The 25,280-nt window shown below is 46.0% G+C and overlaps 1 protein-coding gene across 2 annotated transcripts in view; it reads left to right on the forward strand.

Moving 5' to 3' along the window:
• Positions 1-15,353, forward strand: part of BUB1B (BUB1 mitotic checkpoint serine/threonine kinase B) — a 31,660-nt gene extending 16,307 nt beyond the window's left edge. The window contains exons 18-23 of one of the 2 annotated variants that reach the window (XM_081886536.1): positions 530-642; positions 8,408-8,569; positions 9,801-9,934; positions 10,752-10,923; positions 11,385-11,491; positions 14,807-15,353. In XM_081886536.1, the coding sequence (XP_081742662.1) occupies positions 530-642; positions 8,408-8,569; positions 9,801-9,934; positions 10,752-10,923; positions 11,385-11,491; positions 14,807-14,987 (869 nt within the window). In that variant the 3' untranslated portion in view covers positions 14,988-15,353. The other variant, XM_081886537.1, reaches the window with a different exon arrangement.
• Positions 15,354-25,280: the final 9,927 nt, after the last annotated feature.

Genomic DNA, 25,280 nt, shown 5'->3' on the forward strand with positions numbered 1-25,280 from the left:
CACTTGGGCCATTTTCCAAAATACATAGTAACTAAGCAAAGCGAGCTGTAGCTGTCCAAATTAATTAAAAAATATATGACAGCACCTGTCAATTCTGGGCAGGAATTTGATGTCATGGTAAGACAATTTATGTCAGGGAAAGCATTTTGGCTTGCCAGATGTAATGACCCCCTCCCCAAATCTCCTCCACATGCAGTTCTGTAGGTTCTTTTCCCTCCCCAAAGCATTTTTTTTGCGGGGGGGGGGGGGAGCAAGTGGAAGTCCTTGCACAGTACTTCTGCTGGTGGGACTTATTAGTTGACTCCTGCCCATTGTGAGGCAGTGATTGAAAAACATGTTATTTGCAAATTTGTAGAAAGGGCTGGATGATCTTATCCATGATTCATACTTCAGGTTTGAAAACATTAAAGGCAACAGAAGTCAGCTTTCTTAAATTTTAATTATCTATATTGTAGAATGTTCTCTCCAGAGATTGTTTTCAACATGTGGTGGCCATGATTACTTCAGTCTTAAAATTCTGTTTCAACAGGGGATGTGAAATACTCTATCACTCAGGAGCATCTGATCAGTGAAGGTGACAAGCTGTTTTCTGCTGTAGCAACCAGCTGTGCAGATGAAGACTCAAATACAGTTTTAATAAAGGTATATAAGTGTCCTCCTTATAGTTCCCCCAACTCCACAGTATCTTCACTACTCCTTTATCAACCCCCTTCTTATTTTTCCTTGACTTGTGTTGGGGCCCTCTTATTTCTGTTCTGAATAGCTAGATGCCCCATTTTTCAATTTTTTGAAATCTCCAAGGTAGCTCCCAAATTAGGAACAAAAATACACAATAAAATGTTGCTGTGTTGATATTATAAAGTATCTTAAATTTACAACAGCATAAAAACAGAAAGGCACCATAAAACCAACTTTGAAATGTAAGGGCATAGCCTATCCAAAGAGCAGCAGTTATAAAAAATCATAAGTTCAGTTCAGCTAATAGCATGTGAGAATAAAACTGTATTAACCTGGTGTCCATAACTGAGACTTCATACCAGTTGAAGATTTCTTGGGAAGGGACTTCAACAACACAGGTTTTATAGTGGAGAAGGTCTTATCCTTGATCACCTATGGTTAATGTCCTTGGTTCCTTTTCTTTTTTTTCTTGACTTCTTGGGGTTTTGTAATGTTTCCGTCATGTGCTGTTTTTACTAGTTATTATCTTATATTTAATATTCTGAATGGGCTCTATCATGCTTGTCAGGGTTTCTGGGAGAGAGGAGGAGATGACAGAGGAGACGGAGAGCGAGTGGGAGGAGGGGCAGAAGGATGAGGAAGAAGATGACGGAATTCTGAGGGAATCCACGAGTCTGAGCAGCGAGTCAGAGGATTCTCAAAAGGGGGTTACCTTAATCAAGCAAAAGGGAGGAGAAGGGAGAAGCGGAGAGGAGCCCAGTGGAAGACAGACGCAGCAAGAGGCGTCTCAGCCGGAACGGAGTAAAGGGGGTGGAGTCGTCAGCCTCTCGGAGGGAGCAGGATTAGGAGAGAACAGAGAAAGGGGGTTGGAGCAAGGTGTTCAGCCGGAAAGGGTGGAGAGCAGAACAAGGGGTGGTGTAGCGGTCGAAAGAAAGGTCAGCAGCAACGTACGCGCGCCAAGTTCAAACGTAGAGGCGCGCGGAAGTGGAGAGAGCTCAGGGGAGGAGCCCGGCCCTAAAGCCAGAAGGAGGGGGGAAGAGGCGGCAGAGGATTCAGCCTCAGGCGAGTCACGGAGAGAGGGAACCCAGGGGGGCAGGAAGACCCTGCGGAAAAGAAAGGAGAGGAAGAGGTGGTCTAGAGCCAGGCTATTAAGTTGGTGTGGAAGAGGGGAGGAGTCAGAGGGGACTTCAGCGGTCTAACGTGACAGACGTACGGCCACGATGCTGAACTGTACGAGAAGCAGAAATCTTCAATAAACTTTTCCTGTAAATAAACTGCAACGGAGTGAGGTCTCTTGTGAGCTGGGACCCGTCTTGGGTGGCCGTGACAGTAAGTCCCCTCTCAGAAAGCAAAAAATTTTTTTTTGCGAAGCTCACGAACGGGAGCAGCCATGAGCGCTGAGGAGCAGCTGGTTGCACTGCGGGATCAGGTTACCGCTCTCACATCGGCAGTCATTGCTTCGCAGAAGAAGAATGACGACTTGGAGAAGACGTGCCAGGATTTGCAGGCAAGGTGGGAACACGCGGACAGGGCGGGGGCCCCAGGTTCCAGAGCGGAGGGCATTGCGCTTGGACGGAGGGGGGGTGCCCTGGTTCCGCATTTTAATGGCAACTTGCAAGACTATCCCAATTTCAGAGCGGACGTCGTATATGCACTGCATTTACTCCGTCACGATTTTAAAGATGAGGAGGAGAAAGTGGGGTTCATTGTTTCGCACCTGCATGGGGAGGCCAGGGCTTGGCTACGCAATCTGTGGCGCGAAGATGGACCGGCCCGTCGCAATTCAACTGCGTTCATCAAAGCGATGGATTCTTGTTTTCAATCCTCTGTGGATGTGGACATTGCGCGCCGTCAAATGCACGGGCTGAGGCAGGGGAAAGCGACTGTGCGCCAATACCACTCTAAATTTTTTGCATTGCTCACCGCCTTAGATTGGCCAAAGGACAGTAAGCCGGTCAGAGATCTTTTTTGGGAGGGATTGAGCCCCCCCATCAAGGATGAGATCGCTAGGGGGGACAGACCCCAGACCCTAGAAGACGTGGTGCAACGGGCTTTAGCTATTGGAATTCGACATGAGGGACGTCCGTGGCACGAGGAGGACGGGCCCCAAGCGCGTGCGCAAGCGAGGACTCTCCCTTTTGTGCACAGGGATTTCAGCCGTGCGCACCCCTCGCCAATGGGGAAGGACAACGAGGAGCCAATGGAGATTGGTGGTGCTAGGGCTCAGAAGCCATCCCAGAGCCCTGTCCCTGGTGCAGCCAAAGCGAAGCCTCCTAGAGGAACCAGGAAGTGTTACATCTGTGACAGTGCGCACCATATGGCGAAAGAGTGCCCCCAGAGGCTCCAGAAGCACACTGCAGCACTGGCAACTGTAACAGCAGAGGTGCAACCAGGGGAGCAGCTTCAGGGAAACGACAGTGCCTGGCTGGAAGCAGAGCTACTGGGGCTCAGCCAGGCGGATCTGTAGACAAGCCCCCAGCATCACTGCAGGGCGTGGACCCTTTGCCTCCCAGACCGGCAGTTCTGCTCACAGCAACACTCCAGTTGCCTGATGGGAGACTCCTCGAGGTTCCAATAACGATCGATTCGGGAAGCAACGCCGACTTCGTGGGACTGCAGTTCGTTAAGCAGCACAACATGGCGCTCCTGCCTGCAACGACGCCTCTAAACGTGGTCACGGTAGACGGCAGGAAGTTGCTGGGGGGGCAAGTGGTGCAGCAAACCCCTCCCATGATGATGCAGATTGGCAACCATCGAGAACTTATTAGTTTCAATGTCACCCACTTATCGGACACACCCATCGTGTTAGGCATGAGTTGGCTGGAGAGGCACAGTCCCGCGGTTGCGTGGTACCAGCGGCAGATCACCTTTTGTTCATCGTATTGTGCTCAGCATTGCTTTCAGACCGATCAGGGAGGAGAAGCCGAGCAGCAGTTGCATCTGGGTATGGTGCAAACAGTGCCTCACAAGTACCAGGACTTCTTGGAGGTTTTCTGTGAGAAGGAAGCTGACAAGTTGCCGCCTCACAGACCTTACGACTGCGCGATCGATTTAGTGCCAGGGGCGCAACTGCCTGCTGCCAAGCTGTACTCCATGTCGGAAGACGAGATGCAAGAGCTTCGGGAGTTCATAGACCATAACCTCAAGCGAGGTTTCATCCAGGAATCTAAAGCAGCGGGTGGCAGCCCTGTGTTCTTTGTGAAGAAGAAAAACACGCCCCAAAAAAGGCTTATAGTGGATTACAGGTTTACAGGTTCATAAACAGCTTGACTAAGCCCAAAGCTTTCCCCATGCCCAAGATTGACGACCTTTTAGCGACCGTCAGGAGGGGCAAGATTTTCACCAAGCTGGACCTACGTGGAGCTTACTATCTCATCCGCATCCGGAAAGGAGATGAGTGGAAGACCGCCATGTTCACCCCTCTGGGCACATACGAATACAGAGTCATGCCTTTCGGTCTCCAAAATGGCAGCCACGTTTTTCAAGCATTTATGCACCACGTGCTAGCAGGTCTCCTCTACAAGAAGTGTGTCTGCTTTCTCGACGATATCCTGATTTTCTCGGAATCGCCGGAGGATCACGATAAGGACGTGAGGGAGGTCCTGCAGAGGCTGAAGGACCACAGGCTGTACGCCAAGTTGGAAAAATGCCAGTTTGATGTCAGAGAGGTTGATTTCCTTGGCTACAAGTTGTCCGACGAGGGACTGGCCATGGACAGGGCTAAGGTTCAAGCGCTGTTGGACTGGAAAAGCCCTCGAAATCGGAAAGAGGTCCAGAGGTTCATCGGCTTTGCCAATTTTTACCGCAAGTTTATTAAAGGTTTTGCGAACGCGACGGCGGCTATCACTGACACCCTCAGTTCCAAGAAGAAGAAGTTCGTCTGGACCGAACAAGCGGAGCGGTCCTTCCGGACGCTTAAAGGTCTTTTCGCCTCCGAAGAGCAGCTGCTCCACGTGAATCCCGGCAGACCCATGCGGGTAGAGACCGATGCGTCAGACAGAGCGGTTGGGGCCGTTCTTTTGCAAGAGGATTCACAAGGCAACTGGAGACCGGGTGCGTTCTACTCCCGGAAGCTCAGCAAGACGGAGCGCAATTATACCATATGGGACAGGGAGTTGTTGGCCATTCATGCAGCTTTCAAAGCGTGGCGACACTTCTTAATAGGAGCCAAGCACACGGTGCAAGTCCGCACGGATCACAAGAACTTAGAGTATTGGCGGACGGCTAAGTTACAGACCCAGCGACACATGCGCTGGGCGGAGTTCTTTGCGGATTTCGACTTCAAAATAGAATACATCCCAGGAGACTCCAATGTTATTGCAGACGCGCTGTCCCGAAAGCCGCAATACTTGGAGGAAGCAGCTCCAATCGCAGCAAAGCACATTTTCGCACCGCAGGCGTGGACGTGCGCTACCATCGCAGTCGACCTGGACGCGGTGCGACGCGCGTTGCAAAGGGATCAGTTTGCACAGTCCAAGATGGAGGAGCTACGCGGAGGGTCGCGAGACAACGATGAGTTCCAATTGCAAGATGGACTTTTGACTCGTAAGGGTGCCCTTTACGTGCCCACCGACGATCTTCGAGCCAAGGTTCTGCAACAATTGCATGACGCCCCTAGTGCAGGCCATTTCGGCAAAGAGAAGACGATGGAGTTGGTGGCTAGAGACTTTTGGTGGCCCCAGATGAGAGGAGAGGTGGCGGACTACGTCGCCAGGTGTGATATCTGCCAGAGGTCCAAACCAGTGCACCAGAAGCAGGCGGGATTGCTAGAACCGCTGGAGACACCGCAGCAACCGTGGGAGAGGGTAGCGTTGGACTTTGTTACGGACCTGCCCAGCTCCAGAGGTAAGACGGCGGTGTTAGTGGTGGTGGACTTGTTCACCAAGATGGCGCATTTCATCCCTTGTGCCAAGGTGGCGACGGCAGAACAGACCGCAAAGCTCTTCATCGATCACGTCTTCAGAGTGCATGGACTTCCGCAGTCCGTCTTGTCCGACAGGGGGCGCCAGTTTGTTTCCACTTTCTGGCGAAAGCTTCTGGGCATCTTGCACGTCAAAATCAACCTGACATCGGCGAGACATCCACAAACCAACGGTCAAGCGGAGAGGGTCAACGCGATCATGCAGCAGTACCTGCGGTGCTACGCCAACCAGCGACCTGCGGCGTGGGTGGACTATCTGCCGATGGCTGAATTCGCCTACAACAACACGAAACACGCATCCACCGGGGTGACGCCTTTCTTCGCGAACAATGGCCGTCATCCCAGAACCTTCCCGAGATTTGCGGCACCAGGAGGGGGGGGGCCTCAAGATGCCGACCAGTTTGCAGCGGAGTTGCAAGAGGTGCACGAGGAGCTGCGGAGACATTTGGAGCTGGCAAAACAGGCGTATAAGGTGCAGGCCGATAAGCACAGGAGGGCGGGAGAGGACATCCAGATTGGGGACTGGGTGTGGTTAGCAGCCCACGCGATGCCGGCCAGGTCATTGGCCAAGAAGAAGTTAGGACACAGGCAGCTAGGGCCATATCAAGTTGAGGCTAAGATCAATCCGGTGGCTTTTCGTCTAGCCCTTCCGGAGGGTTCCAGGGTGCACCCGGTCTTTCATAGGTCGGTGCTCACTCCCTACAAAACCCCACACAGGTTTCAAGAGTCAGGAGCACTCCCAGAGCCACGTAGGAGGGCGCCTGAGGGGGGGGAATCGCCAAGACCAGAACCTCTTAACGAGGTCACAGAGATACTGGACTCGAGATGGGGGGAGGAGGGAGTTGAATATTTTCTAGCCAGGGAAGGCACTCCGGCCTCTGCCAATAGCTGGGTGCCGGGTTACGCGTTGGACGAACCCCTGTTGAAGGAGGAGTTCCATGCACTTTTTCCGCACAAGCCCATGCCCGAGGAGTATTTTGATGATTGGCTTTTCACGCCCACTTTGTCAGACAGCACGTTCGAGGGTTTCTCCTCACCCGAGGGCCATACGCCCGAAACAAGCCCGACCAGGGATCCGAGACTGGGGGGGGAGGAGACAGGCCCTTGTTGGTGGGTGGATCAGCCAAGGGAGGCATGGAGTCAGAGATGGATGGTAGGTCCTTGGCAGGCAGCGCCAGGAGAAGCAGTGATGGAGGAAGAGACTGTGAGGTCTGTGGGTGGGGAACCCGAGTTCGAACACACATATACGGAGATGACAGAGGAGAACGTTGAAGTGGACAACTTGTATCCTGAACCGACCCCGGAAGAACCACGTTTTCCTCAACCTGCACCCGGCGAGCGGGAGGGGGGAAGGGGGGGCTTCGAGGGGGGGATGGATGTCAGGGTTTCTGGGAGAGAGGAGGAGATGACAGAGGAGACGGAGAGCGAGTGGGAGGAGGGGCAGAAGGATGAGGAAGAAGATGACGGAATTCTGAGGGAATCCACGAGTCTGAGCAGCGAGTCAGAGGATTCTCAAAAGGGGGTTACCTTAATCAAGCAAAAGGGAGGAGAAGGGAGAAGCGGAGAGGAGCCCAGTGGAAGACAGACGCAGCAAGAGGCGTCTCAGCCGGAACGGAGTAAAGGGGGTGGAGTCGTCAGCCTCTCGGAGGGAGCAGAATTAGGAGAGAACAGAGAAAGGGGGTTGGAGCAAGGTGTTCAGCCGGAAAGGGTGGAGAGCAGAACAAGGGGTGGTGTAGCGGTCGAAAGAAAGGTCAGCAGCAACGTACGCGCGCCAAGTTCAAACGTAGAGGCGCGCGGAAGTGGAGAGAGCTCAGGGGAGGAGCCCGGCCCTAAAGCCAGAAGGAGGGGGGAAGAGGCGGCAGAGGATTCAGCCTCAGGCGAGTCACGGAGAGAGGGAACCCAGGGGGGCAGGAAGACCCTGCGGAAAAGAAAGGAGAGGAAGAGGTGGTCTAGAGCCAGGCTATTAAGTTGGTGTGGAAGAGGGGAGGAGTCAGAGGGGACTTCAGCGGTCTAACGTGACAGACGTACGGCCACGATGCTGAACTGTACGAGAAGCAGAAATCTTCAATAAACTTTTCCTGTAAATAAACTGCAACGGAGTGAGGTCTCTTGTGAGCTGGGACCCGTCTTGGGTGGCCGTGACAATGCTGTTGAAGGCTTGCTTGTTCCAGACATTATTGGTAGTGGGGTGTGTGGAAAACAGCTTTTAGCAGTTCAATTTAAATAAGCAGTATAACATAACTTTACTTTTCATTCAGCTGGGTGAGAGTCTTGATGAAGATTGCAAGTTTTAATGAGGAGTCCTCTTGTTTTGATTTCTCTTTTTGTTTACCATATTCTTGCATCTTCATGAAGGAGAACATTCTAATTCAGAACAAAATAAAAAAAATTCCTTCCAGTAGCACCTTAGAGACCAACTAAGTTTGTTATTGGTATGAGCTTTTGTGTCCATGCACACTTCTTCAGGTCATTTATAACTTCCCTGTAAGATGTTTAGGTTGGGATGGGCCACTTTGCATTCACATCTCTTCCAAACTGCTTTGGTGGAGCTGTGCTGTGTTATCCAATATAAGTTGTATTGGCAGTAATTCTAGAGCACATTGTAAGCATGGATGTCGTTGGGTGAGATGACAGTATAAAAATGGCCTTCCTAGTTATGCTGTGAGGCCTGTCATGTCAGCTCAGGATTATAATATGCTGCATAGAGGCTGCCATCCAGCACAGACGTCATCGGGATTCTGTGTGAACAATCATTTAGGTCAATGGTGCAGTTTCAACTATAGGTATTTTTATTTTCCTTCTGTTTAGGTGTATTCAGAACCTCTGCCATGGGACTTCTATATCACACTGCAACTCCAAGAGCGTCTAGGCACTGAGTTTGATCAGAGCTTTAATGCAAACTGCTCTTGTTTCTTATATCACAATGGCTGTGTGACTCTGCACAAGGGGATAAATGATTTTACTGTCCAGGTCAGTGTGGATAACCCTAGTATGATGGGCAGAGTTGAGGTGCATATTGAAAATGAGTCTGAAAATGTTGGTTCCACTTATTCTTTTCCATGTGGCCATGTGAGCATAGACACAACAGTGTGAAGAAACGTTTACTATGAACTAGGCAGTGCATAGACAGCTGGAAGCCATTTCCTCTAGTTTCCCCCACCAAGTGATTATAGGAGTCCCCCATATGCCTACCATAACTAAGCTGGAGGAACTGCAGTAACAGCATACAGTATTCTTCTGTTTAGCCCTGCCTTCAGTTCCTTCCCCGTCTCCCGTCACCTCCCATTTGCCTTTGTTTAAAGTGTAAGTCTGCTGTGGTTGGGCAGAAAGTCACCTCATTATTTGCATCAAGTATGATGTGCAACTTGGATGGTGCCACATAAATAAATCCCTGAGTTTACAGTTTGCATCTTCAAGCAATACAGTGCAGGAAAAAGCCAAGCAGGACTTGTATGCGAGAATCAATCCTAAGGTGCGGGTGATATATGCATCTTCTTGGCCTTGTTTTCTGGCACTCTGAGATTTTCCATGCTTGTTATCTAGAGCAGGGGTCAGCAACCTTTTGCAGCCATGGGCTGGTCCACTGTCCCTCAGACCATGTGGTGGGCCGGACTTTTTTTGGGGGGGGGACGAACAAATTCCTATGCCCCACAAATAACCCAGAGGTGCATTTTAAATAAAAGGACACATTCTACTCATGGGCTGGATTGAGAAGGCAATTGGGCCACATCCTGCCCAAGGGCCTTAGGTTGCCTACCCCTGATCTAGAGTATGACCGTAACCCCAATTGTACCAAAGCACATTGCTACAATGTTGAGTGGTTCCCGAGTCATATAATTAATAATGCAGATCCCTTTGCCCCCAGCTAGTAGAATGCTGATGCTTATGCATGAACTCAAATGCTTCCAGTATAACTTGTGCTAAATGGTTTAAAGTACATGTTTCTGTTTAAATGATCCATCCAGAGTCTTGGTCATATAAATGCGGAAAAGTACAAGAGACTTGTTTTATCAGTGTGATCACTTGGTTGAGTAAGGGGAAGCCAATTCTGAGTCCTTTTAATACACATTACACTTGCTATTTTCTATGTTTTGACAAAATCACCTTCAAGCCCAATAGGTTCCCACCTATGATCAAATGTACCTGCTTGGACCATGATGGCATAGTACTGTAATAGATTATGTTGCTCTTTCCTTCTCAGGATATGATTCATACCCTGCCCCAAGAAGCAGTCACGTGGATTGTCAACAATCTTCTAGAAGTGGTGGAGAAATTACACAGAGTTGAGATAGTCCATGGAAATTTGCATCCAAGGACACTATTCTTGGGAGACAGGTTGGCTGCTCCTTTCCAGTGACCCCATACCTTGGGCTTTGTGCTTTCTAAAGTTAATCCTGAATTGATACAAGTCATTTGGATCGGGGTGGGTGGGAGGAGAAGGTGTTCAGATGGCTGGAATTTTAAATGTCGGATGTTTGTTTTGTACTAGTGCTGGGAGTAAATAGAATATGCAGAGTATTTATTAATATTATTAATATACTGTATCATTACAGTATCATAATGTAGAAGGTTGTTGCTAGTAAATTAAAGCTTTGTTGATTCTATTTTTGTCCTACCTTTCTTTGAGGCTTCTAAGCAGCTTGTTGACCTGGCTGAATCTTTCAGTAGCCTTTGATGGTCTTGATCATAAATATGTAGCTATACTATGCGCTTACTTCTACAAGTACCCTGGGGATGTTGGCTTTCAAACGTAGGAATTGTAGCAGAAATGGTCCTATACTGGTTGATGCCAACAGAGGGTGAGATTCTGATTATTCTACAGTCTGTAATGATGTGTTCTTATAGGGGGAAAAAGCTAATGTTGGTTAAGTGTACTTGCACTAATGCAATGAGACTTCTTCCTTCAACTCCTTCTCCCAAACCTCTGGAAAAGATTTTACGGGGAAATAAGGGGACAGAAGGAGAAGGAGCAGAAACGTGTTTTTCATCCACAGTAATTCTACACTGAGAACTATAATAGAATAATTTGCTGTTAGTGTAAACTCCTTTTAGAACCAGTTCTTAAGACAAACACTAGAGGGAGTTAGCAGCATAGCGAAGTGCAAGTACAATGGAGCATTCAAGAAACTTGTGTCCACAAATCTTTCCTCAGAATCTGCAATCCGAACGCTGTTGCTGAAACCACCAGTGCTCTCAAAATAGTGGATTTCTCCCACAGCTTAGACCTGCAGCTGCAGCCAGCAGTGAATTCACTAAAAAGTTTTCCAATAGCTCAGACCCAGAACGGGAAACAGATCCTTGATGATAAATCACTTCCTCACCAGGTGAATACATGTATCTGTAGAAAAAATATTGTTGATAGCCCTTGGCCATTATGAAAAATCAGATGTGCTGACCTTTTATGTAGGTGGCATGTAGTCTGGATTTGTGGAGCTGTTTGCACAAACTATGCAAGACTCTCTTACATGGGAACACCCCTTTCATCTTAGTCTTCATTTCTTCTATTGGCTAAAAGAAGGTGGCAGCCTACTTCTCCTGTTGTTTTATTCCCATGTGCAGCTAATTGCCACTATTTGCTTTTTTATATTTAATTTGTAAGAATTGTTTTCTAAAAAAAAATTCTTGCATCACTTACTGGAAGACCCCATAATGACATCATAGAAGCTGATAATGGTATTTCTGGAGTAGTTTTCAAATGGTTTTACTGTGCAACTTAAATGATGATGGGTGTTAAAACTGCAGGTGAGGACAGTACCAAGTCTGACTAATGATGTTGTGATTTTAGGTGGACTTGCTTGGCATTGCAGACACAATACATCTAATATTGTTTGGGGAGCCCATGAAAGTTTATCAGGAGAAAGGCCACTGGAAAACTATGAGAGACTTATCTCAGTAAGTATTAGACTATTAGTTCTATCTCCTGTATTAGACTATTAGTTCTATCTCCTCTATTGACTGGTTCTGATTCATAGTTGTAGAAGTGATAACGTCTGCCAGCTAATGGTATGTGCATGTTTGAGTTAGGGCTACATGTATTGATCAGTTGATGAACAGAGCAAATTGGAGGCTCCATCTGCACTGTATAGTTAAAGTAATATACCACTTTAAACAGCAATGGCTTCCCCAAAGAACACTGGGAAGTGTGGTTAAGGGTGCTAAGAGTTGTTAGGAGATCCCTATTCCCCAACTATTTATATTGTAAAGTGGTGAGGGATGCTAACAGGTCTTGAGGGAGGAGAAGGGATAGCAATGTAGCTGTGCAACTGAATTTCAAGCCAGTTTGATGTTTGATTTTCTGGAGCAAATTTATATCCACACCACTGCTACATTCTGGTTCAGGAATGGCCAACATCTTTAGCTTGGAAGCCAATGTGTCAGAGGCCAGACATCATCAGCTGTGACACCATTGCTTCTCTGTTTCCCAATGCCGTATACCCAGGGATGAGGAACCTGTGGCCCTCCAGATGATAGATCCTGACTCCTTTAGCCTCAGCCAATATGGCCAATGGTTAGGGATGATGTGTTGGAGATCTTAGGTGAGATACCCCCCAGGTGGAAGTTGCCCCCAGTTCTAGTCACCACATAGAGATAGCTTAAGGTTCCAAATTGTTAACCAGTACAGAAGATCAAGCTTCAGTTTTGGACGTTGCTGTATACATACAGTTTGTAGGCTTTGCAGATACATCTATATGCAAGTAGGAAATATTTCTTTGCTCCAGCAATTCAAGACATAACACAGACTCCGACTCATAGACAGCACTCACTGACTCGCCTTACTTATAAAGATGGCACTGGGGCATTGCCATAGTAAACTGACTTGGCTGACCTTGCACCTGCTGAGTTATCTCAGACATGGAATGATATGTGTTTTAGATCTGTAGTATACCAATCTTTTCTCTGAAGGAGGAATGTTAACTTTTTGTAGACTGGGCTGGCTGACTCTGATGGGCATTGCAGTGCAGAACATCCATAGGGCATCAGAATGGTGAAGGCTGCCCAAGAGAGTGGTCTGCTGTGCAATGTTTACCAATCAACTTACCCTGTCTCTTTATTATATTTTGCTTTTAATCCCCTACATAAGTAGAATCAAGGGGGTATATAGATGGTTGATGAAAATTGATGCCTTTCCTTTTTGCTGTCAACCATCCTGGCAATTCCTGTTCAAGTCTGTTCCAATGCAGAAGAAAATCTGTTGCACTTTATGTGTTCTAAAGAGTTGGAACAAAGCTGCCTTTTTATAGCCATCTGCTTTTATAGATGGGCTTAATATAGATAGTTTTACATCAGCAGCAGTTCTTCATGGAGCTGGCTCATGGTGTGGGTGTGATGGGTTTGCAAGGAGCAGTATATTCAGCGCTTTCTTACGTTGATTGGAAGGTTCAGAATATTGCAGAAAAAGAGATGCCTTTGCCAAAAGTGTTTGTGTATGTATGCAGGAACTCCTTGTTCCTGTTCTTAAACTGAATCTTAAATTACGTAGATAGAAGATTTCCAGATAGGCAAAACTGACTAAGGTGTTTCAGTTAACACTTAACACTCTGTCTAGGCAAGCCTGGTTCTCTGAAATACAGATACTAATCACATTCGCACTACATGGGGTTTGCAGCTGCTGGTGTTGTTACGCTTTTTGTTTCAACATGTTTCATTCCTGGTTCTTGGATGAGGTTTTTCTTGAGAGCTGGTAGGAGGAATGCTTTAGGTCAGGGGTGAGGAAGCTGTAACTTTCCAGATGCGGTTGGACATCAACCCCAGCCAGCATGACCAATGATCAGGGATGATGAGGGTTGTAGCCCAACACTTCTGGAGCGCTCATAGGTTCCCCATTCCTACTTGAAGTACCACAGAACTCTCACATGCAGAATTTGATTTATTGTGCAAAGGTTTATACTGAATGTTACCATGTCCTCAAAGGGTGGCGCTGTGGGTTAAACCGCAGAGTCTAGGACTTGCCGATCAGAAGGTCGGCGGTTCGAATCCCCATGACAGGGTGAGCTCCCGTAGTTTGGTCCCAGCTCCTGCCAACCTAGCAGTTCAAAAACACAAAGTGCAAGTAGATAAATAGGTACCGCTCCAGCGGGAAGGTAAATGGCGTTTCCGTGTGCTGTTCTGGTTCGCCAGAAGTGGCTTAGTCATTCTGGCCACATGACCCGGAAGCTGTCTGTGGACAAATGCCGGCTCCCTCGGCCAATAAAGCGAGATGAGCGCCACAACCTCAGAGTCGGTCACAACTGGATCTAATGGTCAGGGGTCCCTTTACCTTTACCATATCCTCAAAGATTTCCAGTGCTGCTGTTTAAGCAGAAAGCTGTAGGCTGACAAAGTTGAGTGACCAAATATCAACTAATATTTGCCAAATTGCGCTCCGTGCGAAAGAGTTTAGATTGTTGGATTAAGCACAACTATATTTTCCATTTTAAAGGGATGGTCAATACTTGGCATATACTATCTATGAAATTAGAAAGGAGATCTCTGCATGCCTGTAGCATTAAAGCAAGAACTAACTTTCTAAAGAGCTGTGTATATAGACTATTGCTTTTGAAACGTGGCAGAATATTAGTAACCAGACTTAAAATTCAAATTCCATTACACAATGCACATATCTTATAAGCAAGTCTGAATTCTGTTCCATTACTCTGAGTACATATCTTGAATTAATGAAGCATGTGAATGTGGTGTTGCCTTTTTTAGCCAGTGAAAATTATTACAGTATGGTTTTTGTACAACCAGTACCCTTAAAAAAAAAAATGTTGGTAGCAGGTAAAAGGTGCATTGCAAGAGGCAAGAGCTGCAGTGAATATATACCTCCTTGGAGTTATTTGTCTTCAACTGGGCCTGCCCTTTGGGTAAACAAAGTGAATGAAGCAATATGGCATAATGAAGCAAACAGTAAAGAGTGCGCAAGTTTTTCAGTTTGTAGCTCTGTATTAGTTACTAGCAGCTAGCTGGTTTTTAGTCCCAGGTGATCTGCAGTAAATTTCAAATCTGCCACATCCAGTCAGTGTACAGTTTACAGTATTACTGTAAATTATGTTCTAAAATTTGTGTTAAAAGTTGTAGGCTAGAAATTTAATAATTTTATCTACTCTTAATTATGGACTCAAAATACCCTTTTCAGTGAAAATTGAGAGATTGACATATAAGCAAGAATCCTCAAACATCCATGTGTGTGACATTCTGAATGAAAATTGCTTTCCTATCTGGTTTTAGGTCTGCTGGCAGTGACTTGTGGAGTAAATTCTTTGAAAGAATTCTAAACGCAAAAGGCGAGTCTACTGTGCCTCTGCTGAGAGAGCTAAGACAAGAACTGACTGCTGCATTTCAGAGTTCTTCCTCAGTGATCCCTAGGCAAAGCTGGACCTCTTCTGATTTAGAGGAAATACCCTTCTAAGACCACCCAGTTTTTCTACACCCCTCCTTGCTTCAACCTCCCCCACCCCAAGCACAAGTGAGAGTTCTTGCTTGATCTTCTTTTACTTTGAGGTGTATAAACAGTTGAAATACTGCTTGCATTTATTTCTTCATGTAAAAGAGCGTTTGTAAAAGATGCCTTACTTACATGTACAGTTCGTCTATTCTTTGGAGGTACCTCTCTGTGCCACATTAAAAGCTTCCTTGTGTACAGCTGCTAAAATGTCTGTAAATATCGTTTCATGGCAGCTTGAATTCTTTATCCTTGCATTCTTATAAATACGTGGCCTGTTCTGTCCACTCCTTGTAAACACGTTTCAATAAAACTACGTTGTGCTCACCTGTATTCAGCCACTTGGATTTCAGAATTTGTCACCTGGTTGCTGAGGCTATTGGGTTTTTTTGTGTGACTTACAATGGGATGAAATGTTACGCTGCTGGTGGCTCTTGTAACAATTTGCTTTTGCAGTTTGTTTGTTTATTTATTTATTTATTTTAAAGTATTTATTTATTTGCCAGTTTATTTTGAGTAGGCACAACAACTAAAAGTGTGTTTGAGTTGTAACAAAATTCAAGAACTGAAATATCAGGACTTAAGTTAAAACTAGTTAGAATAATTGCTTACATAATTAATGGTGAGGTTGGGTTTTTATTTAAGTAAATAGCAACTGGGGGTGTAACCTCTGCTCCTGTAGTCACTGTTTACAGTGGGAAGAAAACCTATATTGGTGCTAAATGGGAACTCTCTCCTAAAGCAAATAGCATGGGGGGGGCTGGGCTACAGCAGCAGCAGTGGGCTCCCTATGACTGCTATTCTGCATAAGTAAAAATGATTTTCAGTCTGCGGAGAGCATTCCAGTCCCCATTATATATGCTTTTGGTTCAGTGGCCTGATTGACACAACACAATGGCAATGGTCTTGTTGTGAACTGCCCAAAATCTACAGATGAAGGGCAGTATGCAAATTTAATAAATTACATTCCACAGACAACAAGTTAACCATAGCTTGTCATCTAGGCAGCCCAGGACCTCCACACACTGCCCAGGCTTGCACTCCATGGAAGATCACTTCAGTGCTGCTAACGCAGTGGTTTGACTTCACCACCAGAGATGCAATTAATTGCATCTTGAGACCGACAGATGCTGATGCCAACAACAATTAACTTTAAAAATTGGTGTCTGTTTGTTTCACTCTTTCCTCACTGTTTTTTCCCCCTTATGCATTATATCTTTTAGTTTACAAGCCTGTAGGCAAGGACTGTCTTCTTTTAATTGTTGCTAGCGACTCTGGGAGTTGTTTTTTAAGTAACATTTTTGGAAAATCCAATAAAAATAACAGAAATCTCAATATAACTCTAAAGAAAGAATACATAATGTAAAAGAGCAAGAAGGAGATCCAGTACATATCAAATAAGGACAGAAGGTGATGCCAGGATTTTCACAGTATCACCTTGTCCATGCATACAAGGCGACAGGTGTAATTTGTACATTTGTAATTTGTTGTAATTGTTCTGCATTGACATAGGAAACAAAATTCCATCAAGGTATTTGGAAGGAGTCCAGTTTTGCTATTACATTTATAGCTCTAATATGCCAAGTTCTTTTCTAGAAATGTGGTGTTCCAAGTGTTATGTAACCAAGAAGAAACATGAAGATTGGACAGCATTTTCCATTTTTATGCATCTACCAAATAAAAGGTCAACAAGTCCTTAGATTTAATGCCATCATTTGTATCGTCAAGTAAAGGAGTACTACTCGTGGAGGAAACTGAAAAGGTTCCTTAAGAATATCTGATATTTCTTTAAACACTTTAGTCTAAAAAGAGCTTGTTACTGGACACTCTCCTGGGTGTCTCTGGCTGTCGAGCTTGTTTCATATTTATTATAAGCAAATAAAGGAAGAAATAGCCTCAGTAAGAAATTACATACCACTTAGCAATCCACAAACGACTTACACCCATTAGGTGACTAATTAAGTGAAATAAGGTTAGAAACAAAGGTTGCCAGCTTTTTTCCTAACTAGACCCCTGTGCCCTTAATGGGCTGGCAAACTTTTGTGGGCTGCAGCTTTAGTGCCTATAACAGCCAGTTCATTGGGTAACATGAGCAGCTGCTCATGTTGGTTCCCATGCCCTATAATCACCCCAGCCCACTGCACATTGTGTGGTCATTAAAGGCACAGGAGGAGAAGGCCAAGCAGGTCAATTGGCAAGACTAGCCTTAAAAGTTGCAGCAGAAAAAGGAAATTCAGCAACTAACTTGCTTCTTATTAAACAACTATCTGACTTTAATAAAACATCTGAAGGCAGCCCTGTTTAGGGAAGTTTTTATGGATTGATGGTTTTACTACGTTTTTTAGATACGTTGTAAGCCACCCAGAGTAGCTGGGGAAACTCAGCCAGATGGGCGGGGTTATAAATAAAATTATTATTATTAAACACAGGTTCCCTCTAAGGCTGCAATTAACTGGAAGTATGCCTCATTGAATTCAATAGGAGGAGGAGTTTGGATTTGATATCCCGCTTTATCACTACTGTAAGAAGTCTCAAAGCGGCTAACATTCTCCTTTCCCTTCCTCCCCCACAACAAACACTCCGTGAGGTGAGTGAGGCTGAGAGACTTCAGAGAAGTGTGACTAGCCCAAGGTCACCCAGCAGCTGCATGTGGAGGAGCGGGGAAGCGAACCCGGTTCACCAGATTACGAGTCCACCGCTCTTAACCACTACACCACGCTGGCTCTAACTAACTTCTGAGTAGATATGGCTAAGAGTGTGCTGTAAGACTCTCTCCACCCCACCGTGAATATTCTCATGCACCTTCATATGTTGTTTATACAGAAATCCAGCTGCTGTTCACCTCAGGGATATTCTCTGTGTACCCCTTAAACTATTTATTTTATTTGTCTGTGGTTTCTTGTCTCCTTTCACTCAGTGGAACGTCTTGGCTTACCTGAATTGTAGAAATTTCAAGGCTGACACCTGATCTGTCTCCCATTGAATAACACTGGCCACAAAAATGCTTTTAAAATAAAAATTACAGCCATGTTACACAAGTTGTGGCTAACAGTACATGCTAGACATCTCCCTAGCTCAATGATTTCCCAAAGGATGCAGTATGAATGGCAAAATCTTTTCCCCAACTCGCTGCAGGTAGAAAAATGTGCACCACCTGTCAACTTTCCAAAGTCACTCCATCAACTTGTTCAAAATAAGTCATTTCTTATCTGTTCTACCCTAAATTCAGCATGAATGATCCTCATGCTTAGCTCGGCTATACAGCAAAGTACAGTGGCACTTCTGGTTACGAACTTAATTCGTTCCAGAGGTCTGTTCTTAAGCTGAAACCGTTCCTATCCTGAGGCACACTTTTGCTAATGGTGCATGCGCCTCTGGTGCACGATTTCCATTTGCATCCTGGGCCAAAGTTCTCAACCAGAAGCAGCTACTTCTGGGTTAACGGAGCTTGTAACCTGAAGCGTTCATAACCAGAAGCATTGGTAACCAGAGGTACCACTGTATCACATAAGTCCACTGAACCACTTTCTAACTATAAGCCATAAAACTGATTTCCACTGTGAACCTATTTTCTCATTATAATGGCAGAATGCAATTCAGCTGACTCTTCCTTAACAGGGAGCCACAACTGTGGCCATCGAAAGGAAAGGAAAAAGGAAAGGAAAAAGGAAAGGAAAGGAAAGAGGGAAAAAAAGGAAAAAGGAAAGGAGCAGTTGAACATTCAGTCTCCCACATGCAGTATTGTTTGGTCCTGCAGCAAATGCAGCTTGCTGGACTTTTATTTATCTCCCTACTTTGGACTTCTGTTTTTAGTGATTTATGGAAAAAACAACAGTAAACATAAAACCAGTAAAAGAGGTGTCACTGCAGCAAAATGTCACTACAACCCCAAAGGAAGTCACACCTGGCAGCAATGACTGGGAAACACCTGGGCAAAGAACTCTTTCTAATAGGTGCCAAAAACAGTCATTGGCACCTGCTGTATTGCAGAGCAGAGTGTGTTACATAAGGTGCAGATAAGGTCTGTCTCTGTGTTGGTATCACCTGTGATAAATTCTTGCATGTATGGAGGTCTATCTTCAGTTCTGCTGGAATCATGAGCTACAGTTGAGGTCACGGAGGCCAGCCTGCTCTGTTGCTTTTGCTCTGTCTGGGTTCCTAGGCCCTCCACACCCCTGTGTGAGTTCACCCAGTAAAAGGACAGCAACCACAACTGGCTTTCCTTTTGTGTTCATATTGTAGGCAACACCCACAAGATTATAACAGTACATACTTTGTTGTGAAAGGAAAGAATTGGTGAATAAACACTTGGATTAAAAGATGATACTGAAGGTGGGAAACCTTAAGAACCTGTGATCTGTAAGATTATGATACTCAGTATTGTGAAATGATCTATATCTGATCCAGTGGCGTAGGAAGAGGGGTGCGGTGAGTGTGGGTCGCCCTGGGTGTCATCATGGTGTGTGTGTATGTGTGTGTGACAAAATGGCAAAAATATGTGTTTTTAAAATAAATAAATAAAAATTGGGCTCATGATACATTTTTTTCCGAAAAAATAACTCCCACACCCACTGCACCTCTCTTCCTTCACCACTGGCAGCTAGGTGAGGTGGGGGGCACTGGGTGTCACACCACGGGGCCTGCAGTGTACCTGAGCCACGTGTCTCTCCTGAGGGGGAGGCGGTGGACGGACTGCCTGCAAGCTCCGCGCTGCTTTTTTCAGTAGCATGGGGCTTGCGTCTGCCCACCGCCTCAGCCTGCCCTACAGCTGAGGGGGCGGCTGTGGAGAAGCTCCATGCAGTGCGCCCTGACTTGGCTTGCCATGCCCCCCCCCATGGGCAGCTCGCCCCTCCCCCATCTGCAGGACACGTGCGCCACACCGGGCACCCAAGCGGCTAGCTACGCCGCTGATCTGATCTATAAAAGACTGTAAAGTAACACCTCTATGTAGACTAAGTCAATATCAGACTAGCATTTGTTAATAGTACTGAAGGGTATAGGTTTTTTGTTTTTGTTATTAGACAGTTGTGAGATTAAGAAAAGCAATGTCGGGCTCAGACTAGACATGGTTTTAATTGCCTGATCAGCAGTTGGCTGCTTACTTTTTCTGTACGATTTCTTATTATTAATTAAATTTGTATACCACCAAAGAGCTCAGGGCAGTTCACAGCATAAAAATACAAGATACATAATAGAAGACAAGGACAAGAACAAAACAATAACCCCCCTCAACGCATTTAAAAGGACACAGAATGTTAATCAGCTGAAGGCAACCACAAGAGGGAGATAATACCTATTGGGGGAGGGAGAGAAGGTTTTTAACCTTTTGTCCCTCCTGACAGTCTTGAGCTGCTAGTGGCTGCTCTTTGTCCCAGGAGGAAACCTGCTATTGATGCTAAACAAAGACCAGTTATTCATTATGTTTGCAAACCATGGTTTAGCCCTAGCAGAAGCCTGCTGGCTCCCTAGGTGAAGATCGCAGCTACTTCGCTCCTCCCCTGACTTTTTAGTTCAGTGCAATGTGTCAGGTAAACCAAGTTTGGCTTAGTGTGTCGTCCAGACCTGGGATCATGATGAAGGTTTCTCATTAACCATGATCTGTAACCAAAGTTTGTTTACAGATTGTGATCAAGGAAATTACTCATGTTCCTGGACTGGGATAAATACATCAAGCCAAACTTTAGTTTAGCTGCCACACCACCCTAACCTACAAATCCCAGGGAAGAGCAAACATGCTGCAGTCTCTTCCCTAGGAAGTAGCATGTTCCTGCGAAGCATTCCAAGCAGTCTTGGGTGGCTGGCTTCAACAGCCCTGCTAATTCCCCGTTAGGCCAGAAGCATTGTGCAAAATTAAAAGGGTGGCTACATCCAGCTGCCTTGCGCTTGTGGAATGTTGGGCCAGGAAAAAAAAGTCAAGATGAGGCCAAGTAAGGCATCAACAATGGGCCCTGCCACAATATTCGGGCCCTAGCAGCTGCCCCAGTAGTGATGTATGGAAGTGAGAGCTGGACCATAAAGAAGGCTGATCACTGAAGAATTGATGCTTTTGAATTATGGTGCTGGAGGAGACTCTTGAGAGTCCCATGGACTGCAAGAAGATCAAATGCATCCATTCTTAAGGAAATCAGCCCTGAGTGCTCACTGGAAGGACAGATCGTGAAGCTGAGGCTCCAATACTTTGGCCACCTCATGAGAAGAGAAGACTCCCTGGAAAAGACCCTGATGTTGGGAAAGATGGAGGGCACAAGAAGAAGGGGACGACAGAGGACGAGATGTTTGGACAGTGTTCTCGAAGCTACAAACTGTTGGAATTCTGCCTCGGTCAGAGGAATGTGCTACAGCGTTGGCACCGGCAGATATTCCTTGGCGACCTCCCCGCTGCTACACTGCTGATAAGCAGCCGAGGTCTCGGCGATTCTTCTCAGATGTGTGAGAGGAACACACCGTTCTTCCTCTCTCCCCTTTGGTGTCCCCCAGGGAGGGGAAAGAAGCAGACAGAAATCTATTTACATTTTTTATTCCTGTCTTTCATATCAGTACAGAGAAACATGTCTGCACTCCACAGCAGTAAGAATAAACTCCACCCATGTACTTCCAGTACGGGTCATATGACACACACACACTGAGCTAACATCCGGTGCTCAGTACAGAATGGACTGCCCCTTTGTTTCCATGGCAACAGTCACAAACATCCTGTCTGGCTTTCCAGCCACAAGCAGCTGCCTTAGCTGACTGAGCTGCTAGAGCCTTTGCTTGCAGCAGCATTGGTGCTTTATGATAACACAAACATGAGTCTGACCAAACTGCGAGAGGGAGAGGAAGACAGGAGTGCCTGGCGCGCTCTGGTCCATGGGGTCACGAAGAGTTGGACACGACTAAACGACTAAACAACAAAGCAGCTGCCCAAAGATGCCATACACTGCTCATTTGCATATTATGCAAATCATGGGAAATAACCCCTTCCCAACCCAGTGCATGGTTTGCATGATGTCAGGGACTGGCTAAATGATGAGTGGTGGGAGGCTCCAGCTGGAGAACCCAGCAGGGAAGCCTCAGAGGAGGAAGGATCAGAGCCAAGGCAGTGGTGGTGGGACACTGAAGACAGGTCAGAGGAGGAAGCGGGCAGGAGCAGAATGCTTGGATGTTGAACAAGCAACAGGCTTCAGAGAGAGAAAGGAACCAAAGGCAGAAAGCAGGGCAGACACAGGACAGGCAGCTGAGGAGGAAGAGGGGGCAGAGGCTGCAGCAACTTCACAGCAGCCTGCTGGTCCTAATGTATTAAGCTCCCCTCCTCCCTTGTCTCCAGGGGCACGGAGGGCCTTGCATGTAGCAGAACAAAGAGCACAGGGAGCTCCTCCCCAATGGAGTTTAAGGCTGCCTGGAAAACATCCAGATGAGGAAGAGTAGGAATAGAGGGAAGTGGGAGGCACAGATTGTCAGTTCTGGAAACTGCTTTACTGGGAGCCAATCTCGCCTGTAGGTTTCCCTGTTTGTATTCTGTTTCCTTGAATAAAGAATTAACTTTATTAATGCTCATCTCTGAGACTCCATACTGACCTGCAGTTGAACCAGTCCTGACACCTAATGAGCAAACATGCAAATTAGGCTGATCAGATTTTGGGAATTAGATTCCTTACTACAGAAGGTAGCTAAAGAAAACAGGTTTGTTAATGGGCCTGCAGGCTTTCCAAGTTCTGCCTACCCATCAAAGGTGTTAGTGTGACAGCCTGAGGTGTCACATCAGTAAGAGGTGCTCTTCTGACTGGTGGTTCATGAACAGAATTCTGAATGTGGAATGGTGTGTGTGTGTGTGTGTGTGTGTGTGTGACTGCTACAACACAAACAACAAAATGGTATCCTCACCCACATCTCTTGCATAGTACTGCAGCTGGTCTTGCACAAAAACTTTGTGTTTGGCTCACTCAGCTGACACACATAATGCATCTTGGGTCTCTCTCTTACACACGATGCTGCCAATCTCAGTTTGCCGGTGAGCATAACTAGGGTACTTACATTTCCAAACATTGGCTTGCGCAGTCATCCTAGAGGGTAAGAAATACTGGCTAGGGACCACGATGAAGCTATTCATCTTTGTATACAGCTGTATACAGTGTCAATTTATGGAACTGTAGCGAGACCGCCATATGACATAATTGCTGGACTGTAATCCTTAGCTGCAGTCCTATGGCATGTACATAAGTCTGGGGCGGGGAACCTGTAGTTCTCCAGATGTGATTGGACTCTTGTTCCCATCATGCCCTGACAGCATGGCCAATGGTCAGGAACGATGGGAGCTAGAGTCCAACAACATCTGGAGGGCCAGAACCCTGCCCCCAATAATAAGCACTACTGATTCAAGCACAGTGTTCAGATATACAACTGCCAAAGGCTTGTAACTTTTCCACTAACAATATTAATTTTAAAAAATATCATTTGACTTTTGTCAACTTGTTAATTTATACAGTGGTAACTCGGCTTCAGGTTACAGATGCTTCAACGCTTCAGGTTACAGACTCCGTTAACCCAGAAATAGTACCTCGGGTTAAGAACTTTATTTCAGGATGAGAACAGAAATCATGCATCGGCAGCAGGAGGCCCCATTAGCTAAAGTGGTACCTCAGGTTAAGAACAGTTTCAGGTTAAGAACGGACCTTCAGAAAAAATAATGTTCTTAACCTGAGGTACCACTGTATCTGCACAACATTCCTCAATGGAAGATTGGCCCATCTGAGACTGTGTGGCTTCTCATGTAGCAACCATTGGCTGTTTTTTTTGAGTGGAGATGAGTCATACATTTTAAAGTAAACAAGTCCTGGATTATACTGTCTGGAAGTAGACATTTCACCACTATCTGTTTATAGATATTTTACAGTTTAAGTAGCCTTAAACATTAATAAGCATAATTAAAACAATTAAATATATGCTCACCAGTAAGTGCAGAAATTCTCAAAATTCTTTATTAATGGCTGAGCTCTCACAAATTATAAATCTTTTCTTAAAAAACAACACCTCCTGACAAGGTTTCTCTGTACTTGCTTGTGTAAAAAAGCCTGACATTTCTATATCTGTCTCTAGTCTTGTATCTGATTTCCCTAATAATAAATATTCCAGAATAGCCTTTGGCGAAATTCTCATGTTTGATGTGCAGTGCTGCATGCTGCCGTCGTGGGGAAATTCCCCAATGGTGCCTGCACGGACTAACGCTTCCAGTAGGTTCAGCGCTGTTGTTTTTTCAGCCAGTTACCTAACCTAGGTTGTTCATTATTGAAAGTTAGGCTATCATTTAGCCCTAGGCAGTGAGTACTGGGGAGAGTTGAACAGTGCAGGGTACAGAACACAGTCTCGCAGCAGGCTGCACTGACAACAGTGGCTAGAAAATGCTATTCTGTGGAAGGACTCCTGCCTATCCGCCTTCTCTCTCGCCCTTGAGCATCTTTTGCCAAGTGCTGAATGCCTTGTGCCAAGATTGGACTGGAGGAGGCTGGCCACTTCTGCATCACCCAAAAAAAAGAAAAAAAAAAAAAAAAGAGGAAGTGTATTACATCCCTGCAAAGGACAAAAGAGATGTGTTAATTTATAGGTGCCTATGCAAACTTATATATGGGATGTGGGTAGCGCTGTGGGTTAAACCACAGAGCCTAGGACTTGCCGATCAGAAGGCTGGCGGTTCGAATCCCTGCGATGGGGTGAGCTCCCATTGCTCGGTCCCTGCTCCTGCCAAACTAGCAGTTCAAAAGCACATCAAGTGCAAGTAGATCCACTCTGGTGGGAAGGTAAACGGCGTTTCCGTGCACTGCTCTGGTTCGCCAGAAGCGGCTTAGTCATGCTGGCCACATGACCCGGAAGCTGTACGCCGGCTCCCTCGGCCAATAAAGTGAGATGAGCACCGCAACCCCAGAGTCTGTCACTAATGGTCAGGGGTCCCTTTACCTTTACCTTTATGCAAACTTATAAAAATATAGACTAATTGAACCAGATATATATTGTGCATCTCACCTTTGTGGGCATCATGTTTCAATGAGGTTACCGGTCTACCTCCTCAGTCTGATCTCTAGGTGCTGACTATTAGTAGGCCATTTCAAAGGCCCTGCTCTCATTTCACCTTTCAGTTCAGCTTCCAAAACTTTCTTAAATTGAATCATTTCTTAATTCCCCAAGCACTTGGGGAGCATCTGGGGCTGTCGGGAAGATTCTCCCTTATTACCCAGTGAGAGTCTCTGTGGTGCAGTAGACTGTTGGTAAATGTAAAGGGACCCCTGA

This window comes from Podarcis melisellensis (assembly GCF_964234715.1).
Source record: "Podarcis melisellensis genome assembly, chromosome: 1".
NCBI lineage: Eukaryota > Metazoa > Chordata > Lepidosauria > Squamata > Lacertidae > Podarcis > Podarcis melisellensis.